General features: G+C 42.2%; 1 protein-coding gene across 1 annotated transcript in view; it reads right to left on the reverse strand.

The window, feature by feature from the left end:
- LOC122554210 (dihydropyrimidine dehydrogenase [NADP(+)]-like) overlaps positions 1–13,147 on the reverse strand; it is a 739,011-nt gene that overhangs the window by 127,020 nt on the left and 598,844 nt on the right. The window contains exon 19 of the mRNA XM_043698867.2: positions 10,785–10,927. Within this exon, the coding sequence (XP_043554802.2) occupies positions 10,785–10,927 (143 nt within the window). The remainder of the gene's footprint in view (positions 1–10,784; positions 10,928–13,147) is intronic.

Below are 13,147 nucleotides of genomic sequence, written 5' to 3' on the forward strand. Positions count from 1 at the left end.
TACATAAATTTATGCAGTTTTTGAGCTCAGAGTTCTACATGAATGCATGCAGTTTTTGAGCTCAGAGTTCTACATGAATGCATGCAGTTTTTGAGCAAAGTACAATGTAACCCTGCAAGTACAAATTCACCCCACAAAATATATGTGTGCATGTGGGTCTTTGTCTGTCTGTGTGTGTCTGTCTGTCTGGGTTGGGGGTTGCGAATGTGAGAAAGTGTATGTGTGTGTAGTGAGTGCAGAGTGTCTTAAGTCTGTGAGGGGTGCATGTATGAGTGTGGGAGTGTGTGTGTCTGTAAGGGTGTGTGTGGGTGTCTATGTGCGCGTCTGTGTGTATGTGTGTCCGTGTGTATGTGTGTATAGGAGTGCCTGTGTGTGTGTGAGAGTGTGTGTGTGTAGGAGTAATCTGTGTGTGTGTATAGTGCAATGGTGGTCACCTGTAATGTGACATGAACCCAAGGTCCCGGTTGAGGCCCTCCCTATGGGTACTGAACTTAGCTATCAGCCCTACTCGGCCACTTTTCTCTGTTGCCTGTCCCGAAGTCCACCTTGGAGTATGGTCACCCGAAGGTCTGAGGCTGAATGTCCTGGTCCATATAATAAAGAGAGAACTGGAGGAGAACATTGAACATGGAAGATTACAGCACAATATAGGCCTATCAGCCCTTGTTGTTGCGCCGACCTGTGAAACCAATCTGAAGCCCATCTAACCTACACTATTCCATTCTCACCCATATGCCTATCCATTGACCACTTAAATGCCCTTAAATTTGACGAGTCTACTACTATTGCAGGCAGAGTGTTCCAGACCCTTACTACTCTCTCAGCAAAGAACCTACCTCTGACATCTGTCCTACATCTATCACTCCTCAATTTAAAGCTGTGTCCCCTTGTGCTAGCCATCACCATCGGAGGAAACCATCACCCTATCTAACTCTCTGATGATCTTATATGTCTCAATTAAGTCACCACTCAACCTTCTTCTCTGTAACAAAAGCAGCCTCAAGTCCCTGCTTGAGATCTTCCTCATGAGACCTTCCCTCCATACCAGGCAACATCTTGGCAAATCTCCTCTTCACCCTTTCCAATGCCTCCACATCCTTCCTATAATGCAGCGACCAGAACTCCAAGTGCAGCCACACCAGAGTTTTGTACAGCTGCAGCATGACCTCATGGTTCCAAAATTCAATCCCTCTACCAATAAAGGCAACACACCCGAACACCTTCTTAACAACCCTACCAGCGTGGGTGGCAACTTTCAGGGATCTATGCATATGGACACCGACATCTCTCTGCTTATCCACACTACCAAGAATCTTACCATTCGGGCAGTACTCTGTTCCTGCTACTCCTACTAAAGTGAATCACCATTTTTCCCATCAACCATCACCCTCTGTCTTCCTCCTTTTTCTGATCCAAACTGCTGAATCACCCTCAATCGCATGCCTCTGTATTTTCTGCAACAGCCTACCATGGAGAACCTTATCAAATGCCTTACTGAAATCCATATACACCACATCAACTGCTTTACCCTCATCCACCTGTTTGGTCACCTTCTCAAAGAACTCAATAATGTTTGGGAGGCATGACCTAACCTTCACAAAATCGTGTTTGACCATCCCTAATCAAATTATTCCTTTCTAGATGATTATAAATCCTATCTCTTATAATCCTTTCCAACACTTTACTCACAACCGAAGTAAGGCTCACTGATCTATAATTTCCAGGGTTGTCTTTACTCCCCTTCTTGAACATGGGGACAACATTTCCATCCTCCAATCTTCTGACACTATTCCTGTAGACAATGACAACATAAAGAACAAAGCCAAAGGCTCCGCAATCTCCTCCCTGGCTTCCCAGAGAATCCTAGGATAAATCCCATCTGGCCCAGGGGACTTATCTATTTTCACACTTTCCAGAATTGCTAACACCACCTCCTTATGAACCTCAATCCCGTTTAATCTAATAACCTGTATCTTAGTACTCTCCTCGACAACATTGTCATTTGCCTGTGTGAATACTGACAAAAAAAACTCATTTAGTGACTCTCCAATCTCCTTAGACTCCACGCACAACTTCCTACTACAGTCCTTGAATGGCCCTAACCTTATTCTGGTCATTCTTTTATCCTGACAAACCTATCAAAAGCTTTAGGCTTTTCCCTGATCCTATCTGCCAACGACTTCTCATGTCCCCTCCAGGCTCTTCTTAGCACTTCTTTTGGTCCTTTCTGGGTAACTGGTAACTCGCAAGCGCCCTAACTGAACCTACACATCTCATCTTTACATAAGCCGCTTTCTTTCTCTTGACAAGAGATTCAACTTCTTTAGTAAACAGAAGAAAGTCAGAAGGAAAGAGGGGAAATGTTTGGTGGACTATTCTCAGGGAATTCTGAAGTGATTGCTATTGACCATTTGTTGCTTTCTATCCATGTCAATTACTTCACCTGGTCACCTACTGAATCCAAATCTATCGCCAGCTCTCTGGAATCATTGGATCCCTACAGTGTGGAAACAGGCCATCCGGCCCATCGAGTCACAATGACCCTCTGAAAAGCATCTCACCCAGAACCATCCCACCCTTCTCCTGTAACCCTGCATTTCCCAGGTTCAATCCACCCAGCCTGTACATTCCAGGACGTTATGGGCAATTTAGCATCGCCAATCCACCTAAGCTGGACATCCTTGGACTGTGGGAGGAAAACTGAAGCACCCATGAGGAAATTCAGAGAGACACAGAGAGAATGTGCAAACTCCACACAGACAGTCATCCGAGGCTGGAATCGAACCTGGATCCATGGTGCTGTTGGACTCATTTTGCCACTGGATCAAGATAAGGAAGACCAAGGGAGAGAGATTGATGATCTACAACTCATCCTCATTATAATCCAATTCACGCAAACCTAATTTAATCAACAACCATCTTCTGTCCATCATCTATCTGTCAGAAGTCCTGCAGTGATGAGTGAACAGAGCAGCAGATATGGGAGCTGTAGCTGTGAATCTGCACATAGATGGTACGGGCCATAAAGGTCATTTTTCACTGGAATGAAGCAGAGTGGATCTCAGCAGCTGTGTGCATGACTGAGCTGCCATATTCAGGAACATACTCCTCACCTCCATAATATGGGAAGATGCTGAAAAAGTGCCCTACTCTTGATCTGCTTCAGCTGTCTGGCTGGCAGATTCCCGGTCACTAATGGATGGTCTATATGAGTGCCAAATCCCCTTCAGTACATTTCTCTTCTCTATGCTCCCAAGTGCTTTCCATGGCGGAAAACACTGCTCTACAGTCAGACTTTAAATGGATCAGAAGCTGCAAAATCTGAGAAAATTCCAAGCAAAGACCAAGGTCTCCAAGGATAATCTTGATTTCCTATAAGCAAGTGACTGAATGCTAAAGTCATAGAGTCATACAACATTGAAACAGACTCTCCGCCCAATCAGTCCATGCTGAACTTAATCCCAAACTAAACCAGTCCCACCTGCCTGCGCTTGGCCCACATCCCTCGAAACATTTCCTATTCATGCACTTACTAAATGCCCTTTAAGCATTGTAACCAAACCTCCTCTGGAAGTTTATTCCACACACGAACTACTCTCTGTGTAACAATGTTGCCCCTCATGTCTTTTTAAAATCGCTCTCTTCTCACCTTAAAAAAATGCCCCCTCGTCTTGAAATCCCCCACCCCAGGGAAAGGACACCTGCCATTTACTTTATCTATCCTCCTCATTATTTTATAAATCTCAATAAGATCATCCCTCAATCGCCTACGCTCCAATGGAAAAAAGTCTCAGCCAATCCAGCCTTGCTTTCTAACTCAAACCCTCCAGTCCTGACAACATCCTGGAAAAGCTTTTCTGAACCCTCTCCAGCTTAATAATGTTCTTCTAAAGCTGAATATGATATGTAGCACGGGCTAATTCTTAAAATCGTGTAACAGCTTCAACCTTACAATCAGCATGGAGGAAACTGAGGTACCAGCCTGTGCCAGCAATGTCTGAGGTTTCAGCTCCTGACTAGAACCTGTTAGCAATGGATACACTCACTAATCTCAGCAGTGCACTCTCTCAAACTGTCGAAACTAATGGTGAAACACATGTGAGAATTGCCAAAGCAAGCACAGCCCTTGGCAGACATCAAACATCAACGTGGAAATGAAGAGGACTATGCCTGTCCGCCTGCCAAGCTGCAAGCCTACACAGTGATAACCCTGCCCACTCTGATTTGTGTATGTGAGACTTGCACTTGTGTGCGAGCATTGTGCCAAGTAAATCAAACATTTTCACTTCAGCTGCCTGCAGGGGCTTCTGAAGTTCAATTCGCAGGACTGAATACCAGACAGCATCAAGAACACTTGAGCTGGCACGCCACCATACTAAGCTAGATTGGTCATGCAGCCAGGACGTCTGACACTTGCTAACCAAAGCACATCATCTGTGGAGATCTTGAATCCAGGGCACAATCGCAAAATGATCAAAGAAATGGTACTTGGACACTCTGAACACTTTGCTGAGGACTTTTGATATCAACTTTGGGTTCCGGTTCAGTGTGACCACGCCTGGTTCATCCAAATAAAAAATACTGGCACCTTAAAAGACAACGAGAAAGCACAAGACGAGTTGCTGTGTCAGAATTGCCTCATCAGCAAGTCAGTTATCTGTGTTACCCAGTCCCAGTTGCAGCAAATCCTTTTGGGTGCAGATGGGTTTTACCTCCCACTCCAGTGGTACCCTATCAGATATTGCATGATGAATGTAATCACCTTCACCTTAAATGATGAATAAGGAGTGCCTGCCTCTCAATTGGTAGCTTTCCAAGTATTGAGCTGATGGTGCAGGGATGTCAATATTGAGAAAACAGGTCACAAATTTCTGATGTTATAGCACACTGGAACATCAGTAGATATCTACTCCACCCTCTTCGTCTTGAGCTTGATTTATCTTTTCTTAAATTTCTGTTTAACAGCTCTTCTGGCTTAAATTTATGTTGCTTCTATCAATTCCACTTTTTTCCCTTTCTTTCTGTTTCAGTTGGCTGGATCTCATCATGGGCTTTGAGACAAAATAAGGGTCCTCAGCCTGCACTTGCTGACACCAAAACCATTCCTGATGAAGAGCTTATGCTCGAAATGTTGATTCTCCTCTTCCTCGGATGCTGCCTGACCGGCTGTACTTTTCCAGCACCACACTTTTTGACTCTGACCTCCAGCATCTGCAGTCCTCACTTTCTCCTGACACCAAAACCAGGTTTTTGTGGATGTAGCTTCCTCATTGGCTGCCTCTCTGCTCTGGTAAGGACAAAGGCTGAAGTCCCAATGCTGCGGACCCAAACAGAGATCAAGCAGAAAAGAAGTGCTTCATCTTGAAACCTTTTCGCCGACCCTCCCATGGGTCTCTGGAGCCCAGAGGGTGATGTGAGCGCAGATGAGGTAGGCTAGAGACCACGAGGGCACCTCAACATGCAGGTACCCTCAGAGGACTAGATCTAAAACTAAACAGATGAGATGAAGCCATTAGATATCTTGGAAAAGGAGAGAATGCTCTCCTGATGAATTAATGGGTCCATACCCAGAGCCCTCATATTGAGGCATGGAGCCTGAGATTCTAAAGAAAGCCTCATCCTACTGCAAGGAGTGGCCTCTTCACTTGGTGAAGTTTATTCCTCCAGTGAAAACTGCCAATCTTTTAATTCACTGCCCCCTCCATGCTGTGGGAGGGCAATCTTCAGAAATTATCCCTGCGCTGGGAATGATCCAGAGAGACATCTGGTCTTGCCATAAATTTCAAACCCACCATCACGGGGTTTAGGGAACTCTTTGTTTCTCAAAGCCAGCTTTTGGTTGCCTTTTACTTTTGAACATAGTAGCTCAAGTGCCATTCAATGGGCAATTGAGAGTCATCTATGTTGTTATAGGTTTTGAATCCCATTTAGGCTGGACTTACTTCTCCGAAGGAAGTTAACCAGTTTGGTTTTAACACGAAACAAAGAGTTTCTTCTATTCATTTACAGGTTGAGGGCATTTCTGGCTCAACCAGCATTTATTGCCCATCCCTAATTGCCCAGAGGGTCTGGAGTTATATGCAAGGCAAACCAGGTAAGGATATCAGTTTCTTTCCCTAAGGAATATTTGTGAACGAGGTGGGCTTTTGAAACAATTGACAATCCATTTGTGGTCATCACTTGACTCTTAATTTCAGATTTTTATTGAATCCACATTCCACCATCTGCTATCATGGGGTTAGAACCTGAGTCGCCAGAACATTACCTGGGTCTCGAGACTAACAATCCAGTGATAACACCACTAGGCCATCACCACCCTTTAAAGTGGCTATAATGGTCACCAGCACTAACGCTCTGCTCAAATTATTATTAGAGTTTAAACTCTAATGGCTGCTGTGATGGGATTTGACCTAATGGCCCAACAGCAGTAGCTTGGGACTCTGGGAGTCTAATGACTAATCTAGTGACATTGCCAAACCACCTCCCCCAAATTTAAATTTAACTGTTGAGTTAACCATGAGCAAAACTATTCAGAGTAGTAAAGATCCACAAGAATACCAGCTGAAATGGTTGGAATTTTAGAGGATAATGTAAAAATCTGATAAAGCCATCATTAAAGAAAAGTTCACATGTTCGAACATTCATCCACAGCAAAGAAAAAATGCATTCAAATCTGAATATTGACCATTCCTTGTATGTTGTTGTGTATGTGCAAAAGTATAGTTGTCCACTTTATAATATAACCTCCATAACAAAAAGACAGTTAAGAATCAATCACTTTCCTATGGGTCATATTAAGCCAGACCAGATGAAGACAGCATATCGATTTCCCTGAATGACATTAGTGAATGAGATGGATTTTTTAAAAAGACAATTGATTTTGTTCAGTTACATCTCACGGTCAGTATGTCAGCACGCCTGTAAGAGACATGCTCGTGGCATCATCATTGTGTCAAGCATTTGACCTGGAGGTATAAAGAACCCATGCCCTGTCTTAACTCAGATCACTTGAAGCATGGCAGGTCACTAGAAATCTGTTGTAATCAAATAGATTAATACTAGCCCAGGCACTAATGTGTCTATGAATGTAACATTTATATATGTTAGTAAGATGCAATAAATGTTTGTTGGATCTTTCAATAGCCCATTATCTATTCCTGGTTTCTTATGAGAGATAACATAAGCATTGCTGCATCAAGTAAAACAAGTTACTGGAGAAAAACCCTCTGGTGATTATTATTGAGATCAGCTTTCTATTCCATGTTTCTATTGACAACTTAAATTCCACCTGCTGTCATGATGGGATTTGAACTTATGTCCTTGGATCATTAGAATAGGTATTTGAATTACTTTTGCAGTGGCAGTGCCACAGTGCCAAACTATCCTCTCCAACATAATACAGTTCTTCATTATTACAAGTTTTCTACTGACCCATTGAAAAACAATAGCAAGTTCAATGTAAAATGTGGCATACCACCAAAACGTATTGTAGGACAAGTTCACCCCTGAACTTCCATTATCAAGAGCAGTTTTGTTTATTTGATGCTGTCGAAATAAAAAGAGTGCTTTCAGCTTATCACGTAAAACAGGAATTCACATTATAACCACACACTCCTGACATGCCCTCCTACACCTCCTCCTCAAAGTATCAAAACTACTGACCTGCAAGAGTTCCCAACAAGTACAAATATCAACTAAGAACAGAAAAATTAAGAAAAGCTTCTGAAAGAAGCAGCAAGCAAAAGAAAAGTTCATTAGTAGTAATTGCCAGGCTTCTCACTGAAATCCACCTCTGGGCGATTGGCAACACTCCTAGGTTCAAAACTTTCAACCACCTACCAGCAAAACAAGCTGACTAAAATCCAATCATGCACAAAATAACATGATAGAATCACAGATGGTTACAGAAGTAAAGGAGGCTATTTGGCCCATCATGTTCATCCTGTCAGAACAGTTCACCTTGTGCTGTTCTCCCGCCTTTGGTCCAGAGACCAGCAATATCCTTCCTTTTAAGATAATGGTTCTCTTCTAGCTTGAAATTCTCAATTGACTCTGCCTCCAGCAAACTCTCAGGCAGTGCATTCCTGGTCAGAGTCATTCGCAATGTAAGAAAAAGTTTTTCTCAATGCCACCATTGTTTGTGTTACCAATTATCTCAAATCTGTGCCATTTGGTTCTTGATCCTTACAGAAGTGGGATCAGTTATTCTTCATCTACTCTGTTCAGCTCTCTCTTGATTCCTTCTCTTCTTTACCTTCTCATCTTCATGGAGAATAGTCCTAACTTCTCCAATCTTTCTATATCACTGCAAATTCCTCATCCCTGGAATGATTCTCCTAAATATTTTCTGCCCCTCTTTGATGCCTTCAGATTGTTCCTAAAATGTGGCATCCAGAACAGGACACAGTAGTCCAGCTGTGGTTGAATAAATATTTTATACAACATAATCCCTCACTCATTGCCACATTACAGCAATAGATTCTGCACTGGTAATCCCGTCTACCATCCTTAATTGAATGGGGCACGCAGGGATGGCTGCTTGATTAATGTCTCCTTTAAAGGTGTCCCCCTTGAGTCCTGATGCCACATGTAAGCGTTCCTACCTTGTATTTCTTTCTGATATTAGCACTGGACCCACAAATTAGGAAACAGTCCATTTTATACATCTTGATTAGAGTGGTGCTGGAAAAGCACAACAGGTCAGGCAGCATCCGAGGAGCAAGAAGATCGACGTTTCGGGCAAAAGCCAAAGGGTTTTCCTGCTCCTCGGATGCTGCTTGACCTGCTGTGCTTTTCCAGCACACTCTAATCTATACTCTGATTTCCAGTATCTGCAGTCCTCACTTTTGCCTAGTTGATTTTAATTATCCTATATATCTTGTCAGGGCTTGCAAATAATGGTTCTTTCAGATCTTATAAATGTTTTGTTGGGTGTTTTAAGCAGCTTTAGAATTGAAAGGTCCAGAATATGAAGATGCAGAGATTTTTCCAGCCCAGGAAAAAAACATAGGTTTGTTTTCACATTAATAGAAAGGAGATCCTGTGGTGAATGGGGTAGTGTCCCTGCCTCTGAGCCAGAAGATCTGGTTCAAGTTACACTTGTTTAAGTCACACAAGTTCAAGACTTTTTTTTCTTCATTGTTTGAGACTGGCAAATCAGTATTTTTTGCATATCTGCAAATGGTCTTAAACTGAGTAGCTTGCAAAACTATTTCACAGGTCAGTTTACAGTCAATCACATGGAGTCACATTTAGCCCAGAGCAGAAAAGGATGACAGATTTCCTTCCTTAAAGGATGTGAGAGAATGAGATGGTTTTTTTCCAAGAATCAATGATAGTTTGATGGTCACCGTGACCAAGACTAGCTTTCAATTCTAGATTTAGTAATTGAACTGAAATTCCACAAGCTAATTTATTGGGAATGAAAGCTAATGTCTGAGCTTAAACCAGCCTGCCCATAGTCTTCATGAAACATCTGATCATCATGTTCATGCCACGTCTGAGAGCTCTAACAAAGAGTCATCTGGACTCGAAACGTTAGCTTGCTCTCTCCACAGATGCTGCCTGAGCCGTTGTGATCTCCAGCAGCTTTTGTTTCCAGATTAATAACTCCAGTTAACTTAAATCCAAGGAAGTCTCCTTGAAGCCTGCTTCTCTGGAGAAAATTCCTTATATTTGCCAACAACATGGACTGATTCCTGTCCTTAAACATCATCCTAATGACTCATCACGGACTTTAATGAAATTCTGTATCACCCCTACCTTCAGCCAACTGGACCTGAACTCTCTGGACTCTGCCAATCATGTGACTAAACATTAACTGGATTTGTGGTTCTCATTATTCTATGTGGTAAACACTTTCCTTCTTTTTAAGCTTGTACATGTGCAACAAGCATTATCTAGCTTTTAATGTCTGAATAAGCCATCCTTCTAATGTAACCAGAAAGATAGTTTGTTGCAGCTCATGTTAAAATTGCATGTCATAATTAGAGAATTTGAGGAAACACGTCACCCTGTTTCAAAAGACAAATAAAAATTAAAATGCCTTTGCTTCAGGACAGGATGTGGGGAGAAAATAAAGTTATTTTATTTTCATTGTGTCCAGAAGTGAGGTTGTTAAAGGTTGCAGGGATCTAATTTGTACTTTCTATTGGATGAGAGTAATTTACAGGAAAGATTAACATCTACTACTAGACCGAAATCGTCTCTTTGTCATAATATAATCCTTATTCGTGACTTTACCCCCAGTGTCCCTTACTATACCCCTTACATTGGAACATATCATTTACACCTTATCCTATGACGTCCATGAATGAACTGTTTAATCATTCCCTTACTTCAATCTTTGCAATCATCATTTCAAAGTCAATCACTGTCTTGCATGACTCTTACCCTACCCACCCTGTTTGACATCAGAAACTTAAGTGTACCTGGGGTACAATTAGCCCAGTTACCAAATTGATTCAGCAAGGAAAGATTAAAATCCAAAAGAAAATCTGTAACAGAAAAGTAATATTGTTGGTATTGGCTACATTTGTAGAGGGCAAACTATTTATTAACAACAAACAGCCAAGGGCAGTCTATCTTGATACTGCTTACAGTGCCTCAAAACTGATAAATGAATGGAATTATGCCTTACATTTGCCATGTTTACACTGGCTGCTCTACTGACTTAATACCAAGAATCAAAAGCGTGACAATGAACCTCATGCATTACCTAGAAGTGCCATTGCAATCATTCTGAAAAAAATATTGTTTGACTTCATTGCTTAAGTAAAATGTACCTGCAATAAAGAGGCACCACAATTCAGAAACTGTAGTCCTGATTCAGCCGAATCGATCCCGCCAGCAGCTAGAACGGGAAATCCTGGGAGAGCCTTACCAATAGCAGATACAGCTCGTAAAGCAATTGGTCTTATTGCGGTTCCTAAAAAGAAAAGTTAGACATTAGCATGAATCTCATTGGATAGAAACAGAATAGTGATAACCTTAAACATTTAAAAATTTGGTTTATGATGATCCTCAATATCTTGTTTTCGATCAAACCTATTTTAAATGTATACGCTTCATGCACAAATAACATTTATGTCAATTAGTATAGGAAAATGTGCAAATAAAATATATATTTAACAAAAAGATTTGATTTACATATGTTTTTAAACCAATATATGCCCTTGCATTTTTCCTACAAGCAACCCTATCATATTAATATTCTAAAAAGGATGAAAAAAGGCAGCTACAACAATAATGCTCAGAGAAGTACTCTTAACTTAATTCACACAAAGAATTACATGATTTAAATGACTAATTGAGTTCAATACCAGATTATAGTTCCAATAATTCTGCTTCTTAATAAGAATTACAGCCTGTGGTTTCATGTTTCTCAGTATCAACAGCATAGGGTAGAGAATGATTTCTCAGAGAACAAACAGCAAAATTCTATCATGATTCATTTTAAATTGTTTTGGATGCACATTATGGGGTATCTGTTTCTGTGGTAGTAATTAAATAATGTAACTTGTTCCACTGCAATCAGCAGTTATCAGTTTTAAGCAAGGTATTCACATATAGAGAAAACATAATCTGAAGGGACAATCATCTTATTGCTTTAAGAACACTTCCACTCTTTTCAGATCTTCAAGTGTCCATTTGGGAAAGTCAGAGTCAAAATGTGTGGCACTGGAAAGCACAGCAGGCCAGGCAGCATCTGAGGAGCAGAAGAATCGACATTTTGGGCATAAGCCCTTCATCACGATTGTGGAGGGGGAATGGGGATGAGAGATAAATAGGGGCTGGGAGTGGGGCTGGGGGGAAAATAGGTTGGAAGGCAATAGGTAGATGCAGGTGGGGATAATTGTGATAGGTTGGTGGGGCGAGTGGAGCAGATATGTGGGAAGGAAGATGGAGAGGTAGGATAGTTCAAGAGGGCTGTGCCGAGGGTTGAATCTTGTAATGAGGTGGGGGAAGGGGGGATTTGGAACCGAGTGAAGTCGATATTGATGCCATGTGGTTGAATGATCCCAAGGCGGGAGATGAGGCATTCTTCCTCCAGTTGGGGAGTGGCTTTGATTTGGCAGTGGAGGAAGTCCCAGATTTGCACAATTTTGGGGGAGTTGAAATGGTTGGCCACAGGGTGGCGGGATTGTTAGGTGTGTGTGTTCCAGAGATGTTCGCTGAAATGTTCTGCGAGTTGGCGTCCTGTCTCCCCAATGCAGAGGAGACCACATTGAGAGCAATGGATGCAATAGATGAGATGGGTGGATGCAGGAAAATCTCTGCTGGATGTGAAAAGAACCTTTGGGGCCTTGGACAGAGATGAGGGGGGGAAGTGTGGGCTCAGGTTTTACACCTCTTGCGGCAGAAAGGGAAGGTGCCGGGTGTGGAGGGTGGGTTAGTGGGGGTGTGTGGATGTAACAAAGGAGTCGCAGTGCGAATGGTCTCTAATGCAGATAAGGATAGGGAGGGAAGTATATCCTTGCTGGTGGGGTCTGACTATAGGTGGCGGAAATGGCAGAGGATAATGTGATGTACTTGGAAATTAGTGGGATAGAAGGTGAGGACCAGGGAAGTTTCATCCTTGTTGTGGTTGGAGGAGTGGAGTTCAAGGGCAGAGGTGCAGGAAGTGGAGGAGATGTACTGGAGGGCATTGTTGATCACGTAGGAGGGGAAATTGCAGTCTTGCAAATAAGAGGCCATCTGGGATGTCCTGGAGTGGAGCTGCTCCTCCTGGGAGCAGATGAGGCATAGGAATTGGGAACAAGGGATTGTGTTTTTAACAGGAGGGGGATGGGAGGAGGTGTAGTCCAGGTAGCTGTGGGATTTGGTGGGTTTGAAATAAACATCCATGTTGAGATGGTCGCTGGAGATTGGTCAGAATGGTATGAAAGCTGATGAATGGTGGATATGCTCTAAATGGAGTGAGTGCAAATTTGCCAAATTTTACCTTGAGATAACTGGCATCCTGAAATGCAGTTAGTATCCCAAAGCTAGGGTAAAACCTCATTTTGGGAGAGGTGTGAAAATAAGAATTAAAGACAGAATTGAGGTTTGCTTAATGGGAAAATCATATTGTTGGCTGGCAGATCTTGCCTTGTTTAATCCAGAATATAGCCACTCTTTTAAGGGGATCTATTAACATTAATGCTTC

Source organism: Chiloscyllium plagiosum, unplaced genomic scaffold (genome assembly GCF_037043375.1).
Source record: "Chiloscyllium plagiosum isolate Xiang-an unplaced genomic scaffold, Cpla_swu_hap1 HiC_scaffold_9, whole genome shotgun sequence".
NCBI lineage: Eukaryota > Metazoa > Chordata > Chondrichthyes > Orectolobiformes > Hemiscylliidae > Chiloscyllium > Chiloscyllium plagiosum.